Source organism: Xenopus tropicalis, chromosome 8 (genome assembly GCF_000004195.4).
Source record: "Xenopus tropicalis strain Nigerian chromosome 8, UCB_Xtro_10.0, whole genome shotgun sequence".
NCBI classification, from domain to species: Eukaryota; Metazoa; Chordata; class Amphibia; order Anura; family Pipidae; genus Xenopus; species Xenopus tropicalis.
The window spans coordinates 34831521-34855122 of NC_030684.2; the positions used below are offsets into that span (position 1 = coordinate 34831521).

At 41.2% G+C, this 23602-nt stretch overlaps 1 protein-coding gene across 1 annotated transcript in view; it reads right to left on the minus strand.

The window, feature by feature from the left end:
• nt5dc2 (5'-nucleotidase domain containing 2) overlaps positions 1-9422 on the minus strand; it is a 35429-nt gene extending 26007 nt beyond the window's left edge. Inside the window, 1 exon segment of the mRNA NM_001102918.1 lies at positions 9098-9422. Coding sequence (NP_001096388.1) covers positions 9098-9407 — 310 coding nt within the window. The 5' untranslated portion in view covers positions 9408-9422.
• Positions 9423-23602: the final 14180 nt, after the last annotated feature.

Below are 23602 nucleotides of genomic sequence, written 5' to 3' on the forward strand. Positions count from 1 at the left end.
TGAGTGCCAGTGGTTTCCAGCTTTTGTTATATATATATATATATATATATATATATCCAAAAAAGACCAGCAACACCGAGTTATGTTCCAAAAACAATCAATTGTGTATTAAAAACGCATGAACAGCCAACGTTACGTTTCGGTCCCCATCGGGACCTTTTCTGCCTTGAGAAAGGTCCCGATGGGGACCGAAACGTAACGTTGGCTGTTCATGCGTTTTTAATACACAATTGATTGTTTTTGGAACATAACTCGGTGTTGCTGGTCTTTTTTGGATATTTAAGTCATTTACCTTGCAGCCGAGCTAAGAGCTGAAGCAGAGTGCCACCCTGGGTTCGCTATATATATATATATATATATATATATATATATATATATATATATATAATCCTGAGTTAGTAAGGCAGGCATGTCAACCTAATATTACTGAACTGAAATAAGAGGGCAGATTAAAGCCAAGGCTACATAAACAGTATTGGGGGTCCACACAATTTTAGCGTAAAAAGTATATTTCAGATTCTGCAATTAAACATTACTTAAATTGAATTGAGGCAGTATCTATCCCACTATGAACTGCTGCTTGGTAGTACTGAAACCATTTATCAGAAACTAGATCTTTTACAGAATAAACTTACATTCCAACAATCCCTTGCATCTTCACAAGTCTATTAATTAGATGGTTTCTGCTACATTGTTTTAATCCTCAGAACTAACAGTGAAGAGAATAGCAACAAATACAACAGTTTCAATGGAACTCTAAAACCACTGAAAACAATCTTAGTTTTATCCAAAAATGGATACTGACACACCCATCATTATTTGTGCAGTTCAACCGTAACATTGGCTGGCAGAATGTCATTCTAAAGGTGGCTATACACGCTTAGAGCCGCCTACGGGTGGGCGATATCAGGCTCATTCGGTCATATGGACCTGCGATCAAATTAGTATGACAGATATAAGCATCCGTTCGGGGACCGAATCAATGAGCCAATGAGGTCCCCCGATCTGACTAAATTTTAAACCTGCCCTATCGAGATCTGGCCAATTTCAGGTCAGATGTCGGTCGAGCAGGCATGTCGTTAGTGCCCATACATGGGCCGATAAGCTGCCAATATCGGCAGTTAGAATCGGCCCATGTATGGCCACCTTTAGTAACATTCCTCCACTAGCACGACCTAACACTTATTCAGAAGACGTGTTTAGCTTAGTGAAAGCAGTTTGCTTGGTGACTAATGATAGCTTTTAAGTTTTACAGTTTCACTGCTGCTAGAGCATAAATAGAATACATGACAGTATTCCCTGTCTCTGCAAAAAACCAATAGTTGTGGACCCATGTGATTTTAATGTTCACAGCATTTAAAAGGCATATGGCACATTGCTGCACACGTTTCCTCATCTAAATGAATGGAGTGGCTTGTCAACAGCCTGCTGGTCATGTACAAAGTTATTCCCACTACCTTCAAATTGTAAACAGGAGGATTCAGGGGAAACCCATTCAGAGAAAATACATAATACAGATATTGCCCTGGCATTGAACACAGGAACCAAGTGCCTGCAGCCACCAATCACCATGCCACACAGCTTGTGTGTACTCCCATGAACGCTAAAAGCAGCAAAGTTTTTTGCTCTGGGAAAGTCTAAAGCTAATGCCACACGAGGCGTAGGGCGGATATTTTCGGCAAGCGTAAAAGGGCTTGTTGAAAATTCCACCCTACTCCTCCTACATGTATCTGCACCCGAATAATGAGATACGCTGGGGTGCAGGCACATGTAGCCGATATACGCATGAAAACGCAATATAATGCAAAGTCTCACATTTTCATGAGTATATCGGCTACATGTGCCTGCACCCCAGCGTATCTCATTCATTCTGGTGCAGGCACATGTAGGAGGCGTAGGGCGGAATTTTCAGCAAGCGCTTTTACACTTGCCTCGTGTGGCATTAGCCTTAAGGTGGCCATGGCCGTTCGTTTCCCCCACTGACGTTCTGGGCTGAATTGTCAGATATGTGAGGTAGAAACAATGACATCATCACTCAAAACTTTCCTCAAATCTACCAGAAACAAGCATGAAGTACTGTTTTGGAGACAAATGTAAACTCAGATACTGACAGGAGATACAGGCCCATCTACGTCACTGAATGGCTGCCACGTCAAGGCAGCCCAGGAACCCTGTGTGTTACTGCCCGATAAGAAACTGCTACCCCCTTTACAGATAAAAGTCACATCCAGCTGTCACTTTTCAGCAGCCTTAACATTTACTTTCATAACAATAACAATTAGAGAAATTACTTTTAAAAGAATGCTTAACATTTTCAGTTAAGCAACTCTACCAACCTATCTACCTAGCAGTGGCTTCAATAACGGACTTAGAACAGGACAGGATATCACCCTGTGTGGCTCATTTTAGAAAACAGACGGAGAGGACAAGAGTTTAATGAATATAAACACTAACTAATGGAGTAAAACAGCAAACAAGAAGACAGAGTTCCTCATTTTCTATCTTTGCCTTCTTGTTTGCTGTTTTTGTGACAGAGGCTAAAAATAATCCCCAAAAGTTTAAGTAAATCGATAGTAGAAAGATGAGAACATGGGTCCATTAAATTAATGAAATAATGTGGTTATGAAGTATACAGAAAAGGCAAAACTGCTGAATCAGTTCTTTTCTTCAGTATATACAATCGAGGAGTTAAGTTTCATAACTCACCCGATAGGGACTCGGGAAACAGTACAAAAAGATTTACTAAAATTTGATGTAGGGCTATATGGAATACACCCTTGGGTACTCCGTGAGCTTAGTTCAGTTAGACACACAGAGTTACTAGTAGCAGCTACTAAAACATAACGCGGATAATTTTCTCTAATGTGTGTTTTAGCAGAGGCAATTCTCAGTATTGTTTATGGCAGGGTATTTTCTGGAGTTTGAAAAAGTAGCAGCTACTAGTAAGCTCTACATGTCTTCACCCTTAGCCATGCCTTTATTTCTGATTTTCTCAGACACGCTTTTATCTGGTATGGTACCTATGGATTGATCCATTTAGAAAAAAAAGACATCTTAATATACTGAAAGGGGTTTTTTTTTTTTTTTTTTATACAATAAAAGCTCTGAAGATGGTAAATTCTCTACATGAATCGGTTGTACTGGCAGATACATTAGATAGTTTTAAGAAGGGGTTGGTTGGCTTTTTAGCAAGTGAAAAAATACATGGTTATTGAAAATAGCTCTTGGTACAAAGTTAATCCAGTGACTCAAATTGCTGAAATTGCTATCAGAAAGAGATTTTTATTTTTTTGGAGAGACTTCAGAACAGGTTTGCTTCCTTTCTCTATGTCAGTGCTGTGCAACTTATTAAATGTAGTGGGCCAATTATTTCTCATATTAAAAAAAACAATGATGTTGATTTTATCCAGTTAAATCTAATAAGCCTATGAGCAGGCTGGGGGCCATAAGGGCCGTGACAGATACGGAGATTAGTCGCTGTGTGGCAGGCGGCAACTAATCTCCCCGAAATGCCGGTGGGATGGCATACGTGGCGTGGCGATTTGGCGATTTCGACGCCGCGTATGCCATTCCACCAATGATTTACATTCTAGCCGGTGGGATGGCATTTCAGGGAGATTAGTCGCCGCCTGCCACGGCCCTAAAAATCCTTTGGATGTTGCTCAGATTACCGCCCAACAATCAGAAAGTATTTTAAGATTCAGATTAGAGAAAAAAAATGGAAAGACAAATTAAGGGAAAAAAAAAATTTAAAAAGTTACACTGCTTTAAACTACTTCCATCAGTAAAACTCTGTAAATGTTAATTCAAAGGTGAATATTCTCTTTAGAATTCAAGCACAAAAAGTTCACTGTTCCTCTCAGAGCTGCCAGCAGGAACATTAAATATTTGAGATGGCTGTCTCGTGTCTACAGATATGGAAATAAACTTAATGCAGGGAAACAGTTATCAATGTAGCCATGCAAGCAGCAATACCCATAAATGAGATTACAAGTGTAACTTTGTAACCTTAAAGTGATGGTTCACCTTTGAGTTAACTTTTAGTATATTGTAGAGAGTAATATTCTGAGACAATGTGCAACCAGTCTTCATTTTCAAAGACACATGAAGCTACTAAGTAGCAGCTACTAAGTTCCAGAAAATACCTTGACAGAGAATCCTACGGATGGACTCCGCTAAAACACATGTAGGGACAATTATCAGTAAATGATCAGCAAAGTGTAATTATAAAACAAATGCTTGCTGCATGGTATGCGATTTGAATAAGATTATTTCAGCATTTTCAGTGTGGATACAGTTGCCAGAAGTTAAAAAGGGCTTTTGGGCTCATGTATTGACCTGCTAAATACCCTCATGAATTTGGAAGGCAGCTTTGCATGCCTCTAGTGATTGGCTAGCAGGCAGCTATCTGTCCCCGCACCTCTACGTGCTGCCTAAAGCATAGCTAGAGCATCCCTGCCAGGCCCTGTTAGAGCATGTCAATGTAGAGGATTATGTGGCAAGCACACTCAAAAGGAATCATGTGCCTCTTTAAATTTCATATAGGGGAGGGGGGAATTCAGTCAAAAATATGTCAGGAGCTTAAACAACTCCTCATTAAAGCCATGTCTATTTTTTAGACATCATGTCCCAGATTGCTCGACAGTGGAAGAAAGTGAATGAATTAATAATTATAAATTTCTGTTCCTATATGTGCCACTGTTCACGTGAGGTTAATAAAAACTGCTTAGGCCCACTGTTCCTATGATCCCCTAATTTCCAATATAGCAAGCACATAATATAAGCCATGTAATCCAACCAGACACTCAGAGCTGTGCTACCCAGTTCAGCAAACACTTGCAGAGCTCTCTAATAAGGTAAGGGGGGGGGGGGGAAGGATCCTTCTTTGTTTGAAGGCAAAAGGCTCATTTATGTGTAAAACAGTATTGAAATACATCAGACATCACCACGCCAGTGCCACAGTAAGGGTGAAGACACATGGAGTTAAGGTGGCCATACACGAGCAGATCCGCCTACGGGTGGGCGATATCGGGGAGCATTTAGGTAAAAAAAAAAATAATCTGATCGGATTATGTGGGCGGCAATGGGGCAGTCGGATCGGGGACCGCATCAACGAGCCGATGCGGTCCCCGATCCGACCAGATTTTCTAACCTGGCCGATCGAGATCTGGCCAACTTCAGGCCAGATATCGGTCGGCCAGGCCGCTCTGCTCTCCCCATACACGGGCCGATTAGCTGCCGAATCGGTCCAAGGGACCGATATCGGCAGCTATAGTCGGCCCGTGTATGGGGACCTTTACTAGTAGCAGCTATTTGTCACAGCTACTAAAATAGACAATGTTGATCATTTACTGATAACTGTCTCTACCTGTGTTTTAGCAGAGGCAAATCTCAGTATTGTCTATATTACACACAAAATATTCCCCTTTATGTGCTTATAGTACTGTTTCAAACAAAATAAAAGACTAGACTGTTTGACTCACACTTTCCTGGCAGGGAATGGCTTTAGCTGCTTTCCACATAGCCATTTCAGGCGTCTCACACAGAATGCAGGCAATGTTGACAGCAATTTGTTTAGATTCATCTAGAGCCTACATTATTCAGGACATTGCCCTGATTCAAACCGGCATATAACTTTGAAACAGTTTTACAAAGCCAACATCCATTTATTAAATGGGTAGTATACCCCTTTGTTTATTGTAAGCTCAATGAATAAGGCTTGTGCTGAACATTTTTGCCTAATACAGTAATCACAAAAAAAATAAAAAACAAATTTGTAATTTCTTGATCTAAACAGGGTATACCTAGTTTGAAGCTACTCCATGTTTGGTCCTTGCAAGGTAAATAATTAAATACCAGTAGTACCACTATACAATCCCCTCCCCCTTCCTTCTGCCCACTATACAGGGGATTCTTTGTGCTCTAATTATCTCCCAAATGTTTTAATTTTCCTGTTTGTCCTGCTTTGCCCAAGAAATAAAAAAAAAAATATTTATAAACACACACATACAATACAAGACAATTCAAGCACTCACAGGATTTTTTAAAAAAGCAAAAAGTTTTATTTGCGGTCACCTTGGAAAAGATCCCATTATAGACCGAAACTTGAACTTAAACCTTTATAAAAAATAAAAATCCTGTGCTGTGAGTGCTGAAATCTTCTTATATTATCCTGCATTAATTTTTCAGGGAACACAGGGAGTTGTTTTGGTTGTTGAGTGCGCTCTACACTGGGGTGGGGGGGGGGAGGTTGGGAAATATAATATGCTGCAGTACAACTGAAAAGGAAATCATGGCATTATTCTTATCACCATTCTGTTGTTTTTAAGGCTTAACTTTCAAAGCAAATATACAGTTTTCCCTCAATCTTCAGTTAGCTGGACAGATTTGGCACTGCAGAAACTGAATGTGCCCGCGTGACATAATCACAGAGCACCGAAGAACCTGCGATATACCCACCGATATTGGGTGTTGCTTGCCCGTTAGATTAATACACACTGAGAAATTGTAACTGTGGGTGGCATAAATGGGGGGTGGGAGCTGGTAAACAGAACACTAATTTGTTTTGGGACTACGGCTTATCATGGAATGAGAGAGACAGCAGTACCATGCCAGTTACAGTGTTGCACAATTTACAGATTAAAAGGCTTTGGCACTTCACATATAAACAAGTTTACAATATCAAAGGATGAAATAGAAGCCATAATATGCTTTGGACTGGCCATTCAGCAGAAATAATACTCAAACTTGAAGTAAAATGCAACAAAATATCTTAGGCAACCCATATTACTGTCACTATTAAATTAGCTGGTGTACTTTCCAGAGAAACACAAAGTTCTTCCCAAAATGTGCAGGATTCACAGAACTCTGGGAAGAACTGGTGCCAGCAGGAACGTGCTTGTTCGTCAGAAAGGTGTGACAAATTGCATACATTACAGGAAATAGGATATGACAATGAGGCAACTGTTTATGTATTTGCATTGCCAAACATTCTGTCTCAGATACATCATGAAAGTATGAACAAAAGTGTGAACAAATGTTAACATTTACATGGAGGGTCATCCAATGACTGCTCTTAAATTATTCACATTTGCTCCTGGACTATTAAGCTCAGTCGGCTTTACTGAATCAACTGTATCAGTTGTATCAACTGGCAAGGAAGGTTTGCCATGTACAAACTGTATCACACATCCACACATGGATGCTCAGTTTGGTGAGTGATTTGCAGTAAATGTCACTATGTATCAACACGCTAAACTTACGATGGAGGACACTGCCCGCACAATGACCCAGTAAAACAGTCAATAGTTTGGGCCCTATTTCTCATCAAGTCTGGTCCTTAAACTACCAGTTGCAGAGACTGCAAAATTTACAAAAGTGGCTACACTACCAAACTGAATGCTCTTTTAGTGGTGTAAAACTGCAACAGACCTCAACTTCTAGGTCCCAAAATTTTTTTATTAGAATTAGATGTAAAAAAAAATTACCTTATTTTCTGAAAACAATACTAAACTTCCTATATTTTTTATTTTTCTTTTCATAAATAACAAGAGCACCAAGCATAAGTTTTACCATCAGGAAAATACTGGCCAGATGGCAAGCGTAAATACTTCAGAGTATGCGAGTCTATAGAGTGGGAAATACAAGCATGCCTATAGACAAAACATGCTTATGTGTCATTGCACAGGAACAGGTCCAGACAAAACACACAGGGTCATGTAACCATAGAGCCTAAAAATTAACTTCTACTACTTTTTTGGGATATTTCAGACTGATAAACTTGCTCCTCCCCTGCTCTGTCCAAAAGATATGGCTGGCCCCAAAGAACTGCTGTGGCTTATACCTGGCTAGGGCATGTTTTGTGAGTAGTGCCAGCATGCATATATGGATAAGTGATAAAGCAGCAGTAGCCATTGCCCGACACAGTGGGCATTAACTGCCCGGCCATGTACATTGCAGCTTAAAATGGATGGCAATTATTCATATTGGTCTGAGCCAGTTACAGAACATTACACAGAAGGTTCCCAAGCATTTACTGTGGAGGGTGGTAGGTCTATAGCTATACACTCAGGCACGTACATTACACAGAGGGGCAGTAAGTGCTCAGCCACATTACACAGAGGGGCAGTAAGTGCTCAGGCACATTACACAGAGGGGCAGTAAGTGCTCAGGCACATTACACAGAGGGGCAGTAAGTGATGGGGCAAGTACATTACACAGAGGGGCAGTAAGTGATGGGGCAAGTACATTACACAGAGGGGCAGTAAGTGATGGGGCAAGTACATTACACAGAGGGGCAGTAAGTGATGGGGCAAGTACATTACACAGAGGGGCGGTAAGTGCTCAGGCACATTTCACAGAGGGGCAGTAAGTGCTCAGGCACATTACACAGAGGGGCAGTAAGTGCTCAGGCACATTACACAGAGGGGCAGTAAGTGCTCAGGCACATTACACAGAGGGGCAGTAAGTGATGGGGCAAATACATTACACAGAGGGGCAGTAAGTGATGGGGCAAGTACATTACACAGAGGGGCAGTAAGTGATGGGGCAAGTACATTACACAGAGGGGCAGTAAGTGATGGGGCAAGTACATTACACAGAGGGGCAGTAAGTGATGGGGCAAGTACATTACACAGAGGGGCAGTAAGTGATGGGGCAAGTACATTACACAGAGGGGCAGTAAGTGATGGGGCAAGTACATTACACAGAGGGGCAGTAAGTGATGGGGCAGGTACATTACACAGAGGGGCAGTAAGTGATGGGGCAAGTACATTACACAGAGGGGCAGTAAGTGATGGGGCAGGTACATTACACAGAGGGGCAGTAAGTGATGGGGCAAGTACATTACACAGAGGGGCAGTAAGTGATGGGGCAAGTACATTACACAGAGGGGCAGTAAGTGATGGGGCAAGTACATTACACAGAGGGGCAGTAAGTAGTCATTGCAGGTACATCACCCTGGGGCACTGGGCAATACGAGCCCACATATACACATTAAGGGGTGCCCTTAGATGCATGTTGGTGCAAATGTAATAAACGCACACAAATACATAAAATGTCCATGTAAGTCAGGTAACGGTTCGGGAATAATAAGTACCTTGCACAAGTTTCTTCATCTCCCCATATCGGGACCATAGGAAGCTCTTGTTATCAATCTTTGGGGCAGTCGAAGAAGATGAGAAGCGGCGGCCAGGAGCCGGGGCACCAGAGGGGTGCAGATGGGGGGCTGTGGGGTTACCGGGGGAAGTCTGTGTGGGTGTGACCGGGGGCACCTGAGAGGCGGCTGGTCCCGCTGAAGCAACAGGGGCAGGACGAGGGGTGCCATCTCTCCCTGTGCTGTAGGCGGCAGCAGCCCCCCTCCTCAGAGAGCCACGCAGTAAGCTACACGCTGCAATAGCCGCCGCCATGTCTCCGCACCTCTGAGCCCTCTGATACACGCGGGGCCGAGCATCAACAACAAGCACCGAGGGACCCGCCCTACGGGTAATCCTATTGGCTGCGCCAGGGGGGGGGGCAGGCTGTATCCGTATGCGCCCCACACTGCGTATAATAGAAAGCGAAGGGGAGGGGAGGCGGGGCCAGTGGCGCTTTGTCTGCGAATGTCTGACACGCCTTGCCTACGTGTTGCTGCAGCAGCTGGGCGATACTTATATCTTTATTTCATACAGAACCGTGCTTTTCATATAGTTTAAAACATAATTCTATGTAGACAATAAAGTAATTACAGTCTTGCACAGGTTATGGGGATAATAAGCACGGTCTATTTTGTCACCCTCACAGGCTTTAGACTTACCCTGTCAATCAATGTGGCAGCCAAAAATAACAAGTATATACAGCAGTAAAGGGATATTGTTGCTTAGCATATATTTTTGTCTAGTAAATGTTAAATGCTGTCAATGAAAGGTGGTCCAGGTTATTAATATTGTATACAAAGTATTTTCTATTACAGTCATGCAAAACCTTATGTTTTATAGATTAAACAAGACAATAATCCATCAAATTGAACTAGAGCTGCCACCTTTTCTAGGAAAAAATACCAGCCCTTGTAAATTTCCTCCCATATACACAAAAGATTTGGCTAAACAAACAACCACTTAGATTGTAAGCTCTACGGGGCAGGGACCCCCTTCCTACTGTGTCTCATACCACATGGCACTTATATATATATATATATATATATATATATATATATATATATATATATATATATATATATTTATTGTATTTAGTTATTATATCACTTGTCCTCCCTGTGTGTAATTTTGTATTCTGTAAGACTGTACAGCGCTGCGTACCCTTGTGGCGCTTTATAAATAAAGTTATACATACATACACAAACAAAACATTAAGGTGCCCATACACAGGCTGATTTCAGCTGGCTATTCGGGTCCTTCAGACGGTTATGGCAGCTTATCTGCCTGTGCATGGCCACCCCTGACGGGCCTACCCAACCTATATCTGGCCTACAGTTGAGCAGATATGAAACGGGCAGTTTTGATTTTCCCATCGGGTCGGGAACCGCATCGGCTCGTTGATGTGGTCCTCGGTCTGACAACCCATATACAGTGACAGATTTGTCATTGGGGCACCCCAAGGCCGCCCCCATTTGTGCTATCCCCCCCACCCCCGCTAGCGCACATGTGCATTCGCAAATCCACCCATACGGAGCAGTGGGGAGAGGAGCAAAGTTTGAAATTTGTGCCATCCTAGGCCCGGGCCTTTATGGCCTCACCAGTCGCCACAAATCCAGGCCTGCCCATATACCTATCCTAGGGCCAAACGATCAAATTAACCTGATATTGCTCTTTGCAGGGGGGCATATCAGGAGACAATCCACTTGTTTGGTGCCCTCGCATAATGTTTAGCCACCTTAATATTCATTCATGTAACGTGGTTCAAAGACATATGATTTGTATTGTGGATTCTGTTCAGAATCTGTGCGGTTTATGAAATATTCACTTCAGAAAGGACCCACTGCTGGGGGGGGGGGTCACTAAACCCCAAAAACACTACAATCACCACTGTATTAGTGCTGGCAGGAACAGCTTTAACACTGGATCCCTAATACACATATACAGACCTATCATCATCTTATTCTGGAGGGAGTTAGGAATGCTACCTTTTCAGTATAAAAACTGACCTTCCTAATACATTTTTTTTATTTTTTTATCTTTCTTCCCTATTAATAACTTTGCAATCAATATTTTTTTTTTCTAGCAGGGCTAGAATTGCTAAATGGCACCCTAACAATGACGAATGAATCACAAAGCCAAGAAAGGAGATACAAGCTCACTCTTATAGGTGTCTATGGTCCCTTCTATACATATATTTATATATTCTGTATATGCCCCTAAATGCAAGACATGCGTTGAATCTATAAAACAGAACAAGATGAGCAGGTCTGGATATTCAATTCACACTGCCTTTTTGCACAGCATAAAACAAAAATTCTTCCCAACATTATTCTGAACTATATAGTGGTCTCATTGGACACACTGATTCCAAGTTCTGGTAAAACCAATAGGTAAACAGAAACAGGCAATGTTGGTTTTAGGGCAGGGAAGATATACAAATTACTGTAGGTTCCCAGCCCCCAGTAATATACACTGCTCTTGGCTGAACACCATTTACATATTCCTTCTGCTTTTAAAAATGAAGGAGAGTTTCACCTAAAGTAGAGAAACCAATAGTATATTTGTTTTGTGTAAAGGACTACTATATGCATGTGTTGAGGTACAGCAGCACTATGATAAGGCCACAGAGCATGCCTCTTGAGCCTGATTGCTCCTCTGTGTTTGCCCCCTACTTGGCCCTTTTCACATGCTAATACAGGTATCGGACCCCTTATCCAGAAACCCGTTATCCAGAAAGCTCCGAATTACGGAAAGCCTGTCTCCCATAGACTCCATTTTAATCACATAATTCAGAATTTTAAAACTGATTTTCTTTTTCTCTGTAGTAATAAAACAGAACCTTGTAATTGATCCCAACTAAGATATAAATAATCCTTATTGGATGCAAAACAATCCTATTGGGGTTAATTAATGTTTTATTGATTTTTTAGCAGACTTAAGGTATGGAGATCCAAATTACGGAAAAACCCCTTATCCGGAATACCCTTGGTCCCGAGCATTCTGGATAATGGGTCCTATACCTGTATATGCTAACCTAAGTTACTATGATACTATGTTATATTACTACATTATATAATGTTTAAACTTTAACTTTAAACATTTAATTGACTAAACTTTAATGTGCCTATAGCCATCAGTTATTTACCTTGATGGGGTCTAGTGTGGTTTGTGGGTACAAGAGAAAAACCATCAGAGATCTTTGGGCCCCATACATTTTAATAGCAAATGCCAGAGGGGCTGCCGTAAAATTCCATATACAGTTACTATTTACTGGGCTGGTTGGGTGCTGTATGGTCCTCTGCGTACTTGAAATGCCAGGGCCTATTTTGAATCCCAGTCAGGCCCCTTTCAAAAGGATTGGGCCATGAGTGTGCAGCCCTGAAAATCTTATGCCACATCCCTCTTCTGCCTTGTTCCTCTCACATACTAAGTGCTGCATTGAACCACAGCACAGTCAAATGATAATAATAGCATTTAAGAGGTTTTAGATATATTGAAAGTGTGATGAAACAATCACCCTGCCATCAGGGGTGTAATTATCAGGGGTACAACTAAACCAGGCCTGCACCCCATCTGGGCCTCTGTGGAAGAAATGCCTGTGGGAGAAGAAGAAATGTGTGCTGCAAGTAAAAATAATTGCTCTAGAGCAGTGATCCCCAATCAGTGGTTCGAGAGCAACATGTTGCTCACCAACCCCTTTGATGTTGCTCTCAGTGGCCTCAAAGCAGGTCTTTATTCTTGAATTTCTAACTTGGAGGCAAATTTTGGAGGCATAAAGACCATGGGTACTACCAAATAGAATCTACTGTAGTCTGCCAGTCCACATAGGGGCTACAAAATAACCTCTTACAGCCTTTTATGGTCACCCCCAGGAACTTTTTTAATGCTTGTGTTGATCCCCAACTTTTTTTATATTTAAATGTTGCTCATGGGTTAAAAAGGTTGGGGACCCCTGCTCTAGAGGGTGCACCTGGGCCCAACCACTCTGAAGCTGGCCATACACGCACCGATTATATCGTACGAAACCTCGTTTTGTACGATATTCAGTGCGTGTATGGCAAGTCGGCGGAGTCAACCGATATCGCAGGAGGCTGCTGATATCGGTCGACTCGCCGATCGGCGGGTTAAAAGATTTTGTTCGGGGCCATAGAAGGCACCTGATCAAAATCTGCCTTCAGGGCTGAATCGGCAGAAGGAGGTAGAAATCCTATTGTTTCTACCTCCTTATCTGCTGTTTCAGCCCTGAACGTTAGTGGCCGATTGCAACGATCTTTTGTGTGCCCGATGGTCGCACGCAAGATCGGAAATCGTCACGTGTGTGGCCACCTTTAGTTACGTTACTGCATGCTATGAATAATCTTTGTAAAGCATCACAATATATGTTTATGCTGTATTAATGTAGAGCAATGTTTATCAGCAGTTGTTGAAACTACTAACCATTTCATCATCTTCATGCATTAGAGGATATTGGTAAAGAACTGTACTAAGATACTTTATATCATTACTGTTTACAGACCTAAAAATTGGCAAATACACACCCAACAATATACCCTTTAACATGTATCTGCTGTATGTTTGTTTCTACATTTCAGTCTGTCCATGTACCATTATTCCTTTGATTCACAATATACTTTCTCCTTTCCTTTCAAACTGTTTTCTGCTTCTAATTAAAACCAATTATCTCACTGTGCTGCTCCCTACCCCCCCTCCCGTCTCCATTTTTACCCATTTTTGCTTTTGTGCTTTTTCCTTCTCTTTCTAGCTCCCTTTTCCCTAGTGTGGTCCTCATCTCCCCCTACCATTGTTCCTGTCTGATAACGCTAATATTTGTCACTCACCATGGACCCTTTCCACCATTAGGGTAAACAATAAATAGTTCTGGAATCAGGGAGTATATGTAATGCAAGTGTGAGTAAATCTGATGGCAGGTTCCACAACAACTACTTACAGAACCTTGTATATCCTGTACAATACTAAGTGCATAAGGCATTAAGAGAAAAACAAAAGCAATAAAGCCCTTCTCTAGCAAAACGGAAACTGCACCATTGTAATAGGCTGCATGGGTCCTATGCTGGTCCAACACTTCTGCTGCTTTGTAGGTCTGTTGTATTTGTCCTTTTACTTTATAATTAAACTACAGGTATTGGATTCCTTATGCATAAACCCATTATCCATAAAGCTCCAAATTATAGGAAGGCTATCTCTTGCAGATTTGATTTAAGAAAATATTTTAAATGTAGTGGCAAAACAATCTTATTGGCTTTAATGTTTAAATGTTTTTAGTAAACTATGGAGATTAAAATTGTGGATAGGCCTCTTATCAGTAAAACTCCAGGCCCCAAGCATTCTTAATAATAGATCCCATACCTGTACCATTAAAGTGCATCAGTTTGAGGATTCCACAATGTGGGACAGACAGTGGATGCAGGGACTCAGAATTAAATAAATTCATTTAATAGGATGCAAGTTCGAAAGACAGTTCTACTGGAAATCAGCAAGTCTGCCTGATAGATAATCCCATCCATGAATGCCACCTCTCAGTGCCTACATGGCAGCAGTGTCAGACTGGCCCACAAGGATACCAGGAAAACTCCCGGTGGGCCCTGGTGTCAGTGGGCCCTCCTGCTCCTGACCATTTGGCCTACTTCATGGTCATTCCCTATTCATGAATGAGAAGATAGAGAGGAGAAGTAGATGGAAGAATAGATGCTAGCATGTAAATAAAAGAGATTAGGAGAATAAAGAGGTTGGGTGAGGAAAGGAGGAAAAATAGTTCGGAGAGTGGCCTATGGTCTAAGGTTTTCCGGTGGGCCCCTGGGGTCCCAGTCCGACACTGCATGGCAGATTAAAAAAGGCTTTATCAGCGGGTAAGAAAGTGGCACCGGGCCCTCGCACAAAGAATCTTCTGAAGGGCCCAGCATGCACTGCAAACTTTGCACTCCCTCCCTCTGTGCTGGAGCAGGCAGAGGGCGTGCAAATTTCCTCCATCAAAAAGTGGCTATAGAGGAAGCTGACCTCTGTCCCCCAGGCCCTCCTGCGACTGTGGGGTCTGCTTTCTCTATAGTCACGCCACTGGCCTTTATTGATAATATACTGCCACACACTATACTATACTAATTTATATGATTTAGGCCTACTTGAGCTATTTATCAAGCTAATAACATCTACATCTGTATATTGCCTGACTAACATTGCCCTCTTGTGGTCAAATTAATTGCACACAAAGTATTTCACATTATTTACAGAAACAATTAATTCATCAACATTTATCACAATTTAACAGGTAATAGATAAATAAGTCTACTTGTTAGCCATGAAATTGTTACTATTCAGTATGGGATTACCTTTTTTGGGTGATATATTCAACTTTACATCTATTTACACAACAATTACATGTACAACATAATTACGTGTATTTTGGGAAGAAGAGTCTACTAGTGATCATAGGACATATATAGAAGGTGCTTTTAAAGTGCAGCATGTAGTTGTTTCTATATGTGCCCATTTTTTAGTTATCTGAAAATGCTAAAGCTTCTGTCATCAATAAGGTCCTTTTGGATTCTCATTACAGAGATACAATAAAGCTATGATCAACACAGATTCAGCTCAACAGTTGTTGGTCTCTTTATTCATTGTTTTAGGACAGGGTAAAGGTCTGTCTGAACTGGGCGCTTCACCTTTTTCCTACAGTCAGTAAACCAATCAGCAGATAGAATTTACATCTCACATTTTTTAAAGCAAACATCTTATTGGTTGCTATGGGAAAATGTAGCGCGTTTTATTATATATTGGATGTATTTATTATGGGAGGGGCTATTGTTGAATTCCAATCTGGAGGGGTTTTTAAAAACTCTTTTGTAAAGCAGGTCAGCCAACGATTTTGAGAGTTCTGTGTTTTGCCTTCCTTGGGATTAAGTAACTGATAAAGGGACACAGATACATTTGAACCAAAAAAAACAAGCAATAGTAAATGCCCCCCTAATTATTGCAGACTGTGATGGATGTGTAGGGAACAGAGGGGAAACTTTTTAGATTTCTTTACTCACTATAAAGAGTTAAGCAATGTGCCCAAGATGTTCCTGTATAGACAATAGAAATCCAATAAGGAAGGATTAGCTTCTGAGGCTATAACCAATCTGCAGCATAAAAAGGGGGAAGATAATCCAGCTCCACAGGATCCAACAAGTTTATACATGCTTGCCTAAGTGACAATAGGGACTTGCTGGGAGGCAGGGGTTACTGTATCTTGACATGCTGGCTCCACTGGGCCCTACAATATATAACTAGGTCCACTCAGGGCCATTCAGATGTTTTTTTTTACCCATGTGATGATTTCCAGCAAAGTGCTTTGAATTGCCCCTCCATGTACTATAGTGACAGGACCTGGACTCAAAGGTCTCTCGAAAACGCAGCTGTGAGTGTTTTGAGACCTAAATGCTTGCCCAGAAAGCACATCTTGTGGCCCAGGCAATTACCGATTCAGTAAATGGAGAGACAGTTCAATGAAATGATCAGAAATTGCATGGTCAGCAAAACGATCGGAACCACCCTGCCATGCCCCATAATGAAAGCAGAAAATGTAAGTTTGAATTTTTAATGACTTCCAAATACAAAGCCAGTCACAAGAGTGTATTACTTACCAAAATATATATGGAATTCCAGGTACTAATGTCCCAGACCTTTCAGAGAGTGAGAGTGGATATCAACCAAGAATAAAGCTGGCAGACACTAAACCAGGCTGTACTGAAGATAAGAGAGTGGATATCAACCAAGAATAAAGCTGACAGACACTAAAGCTGGCCATACACGTGGCGATCTGATGATGTTTCCTGCGACCATCGGTCGCACGAAACATCGTCAGATCCGCCACACACCATTCAGGGCTGAATCGGCAGGTAAGGAGGTAGAAACAATAGGATTTCTACCTCCTTCTGCCGATTCAGCGCTGTAGGGAGATTTTGGTCAGGCGCCTTCTATTGCGCCCGATCAAAATTTTCAAACTGGTCCGATCGGCAAGTCGGCCGATATCAGCAGCTTCCTGCGATATCGGTCGACTCGCCGACATACCATACACGCACCGTACGATATTATCGGTGCGTGTATGGCCACCTTAAGCCAGGCTGTACTGAAGATAAGTGTGAATACAAAGGTGTATTCTGGGAAATTTTATCTCAAAAAGAAGCCTTACAGTATGTGTTTTGTGCCTCGAATCTGCACTTAATATTAGGCTGAAAAGGAAAAATGTTCAAGGGTCAAGGAAACCCATAGCATGGTCAGGGCCGCCATCAGGGCCCAATGAAAATCTTCTTCAGTAGGGGGGCCAGACTCGTTGCAAAAGTTGTGTAAATTACTTAAGTAATACATAAGGTTTAATTAAAACTTAAGCAATTTACGTAACTTTTTTAAAAGTTGCCTAGAAACTGATGTACAAGCAAAGGACAATGCAGAGAAGGGGCAAACTCCACTCACCACCAATGAATTAAACAACTTAGGGCTGTGACACACAGGGAGATTAGTCGCCTCTCAAGGCAACTTCGGCAAATCACAGCGCTGCGTATGCCATCCCACCGGCGATTTACATTCTAGTCGGTGGGATGGCATTTTGGGGAGATTAGTTGCCCGTGACAAGGAAAATTTGTCGCTCGCCCACTAATCTCCCCATGTGTCACAGCCCTTAAGATAAAATCTACTTCCCCCAATTAACTGACATACTTAATAGCAGATTTATTATTCATTTAAACTATTATATGATCTGCTTATTAACTGTTAATTTTGGAAGCTACAGTATTTACTGTATTTTATTAGTGTCTCCTACATGCACTTTCCAGCAGTGAAACGACATCATTGAGCCCCTACACTCACGCAATGCAAAAACGTACGTTACTTTCATAGAAACTCATGTAACTTACATATAAACTCCACTGACCCCCTATAATCTGAATGACTTATTAGCACATTAATCAATGGAACTTTGGGGGGGGGGGGGAATTATTTCCAGCCTAGAAAAGGGATGGGTCTTTATATCAATGATGAGGGATGGAGAGGAAATCACAATGGTACATCATATCAAGAAACATCTGGGCACTTCTCTGTAACAGAGATAGCCAGCTCCACCATTTAGCTCCTTTATCATCTATTTATATTGCCTGGAACAGTACTGACATACTCCCTTTGTAAGTTGTGGGGATCCTTATTTCCCCCCAAAACTCACAAAACATTGCTTCATGTCAATAAGATATTGAAGCTAATAGATAAGATTTTTACTTTTTGAGGCAAATTACAGATTACTGCATCAGGCTTTGCTGGTTCTACTTCCTCTGGTTCTGACAGAGCAAAACAGCAATAGGAATGATAAGGAAAGTTTAAATTTCTAATACATTTTATAGAAAACACATTGAATAAAACCCTAATGCTTACCAGGATACATTGCCCCTATAAGATATACTGTTATTGCAGTGGAAGTTATTAATGTAATTTCTTCCCAACAGTAGAAGGAAGCAATAAGAAGAGACTCTGTGTTGAAGCCACAGGACCTGCCTCAATTAACACCAGCAGCTTCAGATTCCATTATGAGCTTGGAAATGGGACCTTTGGCAGTGTAAGTAACGGGGTTCCTAGGGGGCTTTCCTCCTTTCTTTTGCCCAAACAGTGATGGTACAGAAGTATTATCTACAAACATTAACAAGAAACACTATACTCTGATTATATCTCCATGTGCAATAAGAAACCTACAGCATCTCTGTTAAGAGAGTTTGTTTGTGGCATTCCATATTAGTCCCATATAACTGTTGTATAAAGTTGATAATCTAAAATAGAAATAGAAAGTGATATAGATCTGTTATCATACACATTCTCTTGACTATCTCTGGCAATGAGTGTAATATTAGAGTAATATTTATTCTCCTTTCTCCCTTCCTCAGGTCATATTGGCTTCATGGACCAGCAAGAAAAAACTAGTGGCAGTGAAGATCTCAGATAAGACACCACAGACTGAGATGGAGGCTCACGTGCTATGAATTGCCAAGGGAAGCCCTTTCCTTTGCCATGCTTGTGCGGCCTTTCAATCAAAGGTAATGGATTTATATCAGTGTTTTATGATTCCTTAGAAGAGCAACATATACACACACTCACACACATAAGAAACTGATATAAATACACAGTGCTGGACAGGCCCACAGGAATACCAGGAAAACTCCCTGTGGGCCCAGGTGTCAGTGGGCCCTCCTGCTCCTGACCATTTGGCCTGTTTCTTGGTCATTACCTATTTGAATAAAAACAAAGGAAAAATAGATGAAAGAATAGATGCTGGTATGTAAATAAAAGAGACTAAGAGAATAAAGAAGTTGGGTGAGGAAAGGAGGAAAAATCGTTTGGAGAGAGGGCCTTGGGTCTAAGGTTTTCTGGTGGGCCCCTGGGATCCTGGTCCGACACTGGCGACAGGGAATAAAAGAAGGTGGGGACAGAGAGCATTGACGTTACCCTGCTGTTACGACTTGGCATATTTCAAAAAGGAAAAGTTACTGAGGAGAGCAAATTTACTGGAAAAGGGTTTGTAGTGCCTGTTTTATAATTAGCGGGTAAGTGACTAGAATGACTTGGGGGTACCTAACAACTGCCCCCCCCAACACTTTTTTTGCCTTTCCTTTTCCTTTAAGACAGGGGTGTCAAACTCAATCACATAAGGGGGCCAAAATCTAAAACACATGCTAAGTCGTCGCCCAAATTTTTTTATTAAGATACTGTACGGTCACAGCGCAGTCGGGCGATTGGTGCTGCACAGTCAGGCAGAGTCACCAGGGGCCACATACAACAACCAGAAGAGCTGTATTCGGCCCATGGGCCTTTTGTTTGACACATGTGCTTTAAGATGTTAGCCTAGCATAATATTATTAGTAACGTGCTTCTAAATTTTGGTAGCTTATGAAGTCCTCATCCTTATTTAATGTAGCAATTTATGAAATTGAATAATGCAACACATAATTACTGTAAACCTGTATTTTTAATATTATTTAATTAAAGGTACAATCACTGGGGGTGCCAAAATATTAGTTGCACCTCTTATAATCCTCTATAGTTACGCCACTGGGCACCCTCTCAGTGATTTTAATCACTTACCTTATACCCCGGGTTGGTGCCCCTGTTAAGAGAAAACCGCACCAGCCTGGGGTAGCTGCGAGGGGGCGATCCTCTTCCTTTTTCTTTCTTTGCACCGCTTGTGCATGCGCAGTAGGGTGAAAAGCTGAACTTTAACAAGAAAGTCGCCATTTTCACCCTGCTGCGCATCCGCCGGCCCCGGGAGTCAGAAGAACAAAGACAGACAGTAGAGGATCACACTCTCTCAGCTACCCCAGGCTGGTGCGGTTTAATCCTAACAGGAACACCGACCCGGGGTATAAGGTAAGTGATTACAACCACTGGGGGCCCAGTGGCGTAACTATAAAGGAGGCAGACCAGGCCCAGATTTGTGGTGAGGCCTGGGCCTAGGGCAGCACAAATGTAGGGGCGGAATGCCGCCCAAGCCGCACTGCAATTTTGCTCACATACGGAGCAATGGTGGGGGGGGGGGGGGTGTAATGTGATTTTGTACTTAATAAATTCTTTAGTTTTATTTTTAATTTTTGAGTGTGTGGATACTTTGTGATTTTTCTTTGATTTTTATGGAGTAACTATGGAGTAACGCCACTGGGGGTGCCTATCATGAAATATATATATAATAGATGATTTCATGGAACTATAAAACTTTCTAAATATAATCACATACAAATATTGTACCATTTGTGCATTAATCACATTACTATTCACTGCCACCCTTTCAGCAATATTTCTCTTTCCATGTAGGTTTGTGAATCATTTTTAAGTATAGAGCACCACTGGTATGCCTAAATAATTAATATGCTGTATGGCTTTATAAATACAAAACACAATACAATATACAAATGCACAAAACACATATGAGAAGTAAATTGATTATGTCAGAGATCCTATAGATTTTTGACTATATGTATAAAATTTCTTGTTTCCATCAAAGTTTATATTGATTTTTGGTTTTCCTAGTTTGTGGCACACAACATTTGGATTAATAAATCTTAAAATCTTCAATATTTCATATACTTAGTATAATCTGTGATTTTAATGCTAAAAACCACGATTTGTGTAAATGAGAAAAAATAATAACGTTATTAGATAGGCCCCATAGTATCCTATAAATATTACTGAAATGTCAATTATGGAATTAAAAAAAAAGTTGGCATGCTGTGCTCTTGGTACAAATGTTGTGGTGTTTCCTTAGTGCCATCTGTTGGCTACAAATAGTGATTACAGATAGCTAGTTATACCATCTTTTGGTTTGTATGTAGTCCCTGCATATTTCCATGTTGGCGCTACAATACTGCCATCTGTCCGGTTGCAAGCAGTAATTACACCTGCCATAGGAACATTTCCATCTGCTAATTGCAGCTGCCGCTACCATTGCCTTCCGTTGATGACAAGTTCCAATTACAAATAATTTCGAGAATTTTGATGCTTTCACAATGTTGATTGCACAATAATGGGGCCATATCTTCTATGTGTCCAGTAAGTCTAATTCATCAAGCAGATTCAATTATTTGATTCAAAAAGGCTCCAGGACTAGTTTGATGATGTATGAATCCAAACTATGCTTTAATTTTTAAACAACAGGCAAAATTCTAGCTATACTAAGGCTCATTTACAAAAAAAAGGTTAACAAAAATGGCTCAAGCTAAACTTTTTTCCTTTTATGTAGAATGAGACAGTTCAAAGTACAGAAATAAGATCTTTTATCCAGAATGCTCTGGATCTAGGGTTTTTCAGATAAGGGGGTCTCTGTAATTTGGATCTCCATACCTTAAGGCTGCTAAAAAATTATTTACATGACATAAACCCAATTTGTTTTGCCTCTAGTAAGGATTAAATACATCTCAGTTGGGATCAAGTACAAGGTACAGGTATGGGACCCATTATCCAGAATGCTCGGACATGGGGTTTTCTGGATAAGGGGTCTTTCCGTAATCCAGATCTCCTACCATAAGTCTACTAAAAAAATTATTTAAGCAGTAGTTAAACCCAGTAGGATTGTTTTGCCTCCAATAAGGATTAATTATATCTTAGCTGGGATCAAGTACAAGGTACTGTTTTATTATTACAGAGAAAATAAAAATAATTCATAAAAATGTAAATTATTTGATTAAAATGGAGTCTATGAGAGATGGCCTTTCCGTAATTTGGAACTTTGGAGCTTTTTGGCGTCGAAATGGGGGGGGGGGTTAGTGGCCCCCCCTAGAATGCCCCCCCTACTGATTTTGGAAGTTGCGGCTAAACTGCCACAGACTAGTAGAGATGGAGGCAGAGGGATGGGTGGCGCAGGCGGGCTTCAGGGGCGGGGCTCTCTTTGGCCACAAAAAGTGGGCGTGACCAAAATTCGCCCTCTCTTAGCCCCCCGAACCATCTTCTGCTACCCCTGAGTGTACCCACAATTCTACAAACATTACAAACATTGCACATCCGCATAATATACTAAACATGCTGCATCCACTTTTACACTGTAAGTTACTCAATGAGAGATTTATATTTTCACATCAGTACAGAGTTTACAAGGTGTGCACCCAAAATAACTTGGATGAAAAGAGTTGTAGATTGTAAGCTCTTTTGGGCAGGGCCTTCCTCACCTCTTGTATCGGTTATTGGTTGCTTTATATGTTACTCTGTATGTCCAATGTATGTAACCCACTTATTGTACAGCGCTGCGGAATATGTTGGCGCGTTATAAATAAATGTTAATGTGATGTAATGTAATGTAGTTACAAATTGTTTAATGAATCTTACCCGTTCCTGGGTGGTACAGGAATGTTTCCTTTGGATAATCAAGTTGGTTGAATTTCAAAAACATTTCATGCAGGCATGTAGCTAATTGTCTGTCATCTAATACTATAGGTTACAGCATGTGTTAACTACAGTAGGAAGGGGATGCATTTCATTAGGTGGTTTGACAGAAGGATTTCAGCACTGAAATAAAAAGCAGTATCCCAAAATGTGACTTAGTGGTGTCACCACAAGGGGGTAAACCCCAAATCTTGAGGAAAGACATGTAGGAAGTGGCATTGTTTGTTCCCCCAGATAACATATAGTCATCTAAACACAAAAATAGACAAAGGTTTCCTTGAGATTTCCAAAGCTTGCCCAAAGAAGTAGTAACAAGGTAGAATACAGAGCTAGGGTGTACAGCTCAAACATACATATGTTTATATACACATGTACAAAGCAGCTCTGACAACAGGTCTGATTAAGTTGTGGGGCATATAACAGGGGCGCAAAGAGAAGTAGGGGCAGTTTGCTTGGAGAGCATTGGCTGAAATATGAACTAATTATTCCCTCTTAACAACGGCATCAGGGATTACTGCATCTAAAAGATCACTCAGTGAGTAGTACTACTCTGTAGGGTTATACCTCAA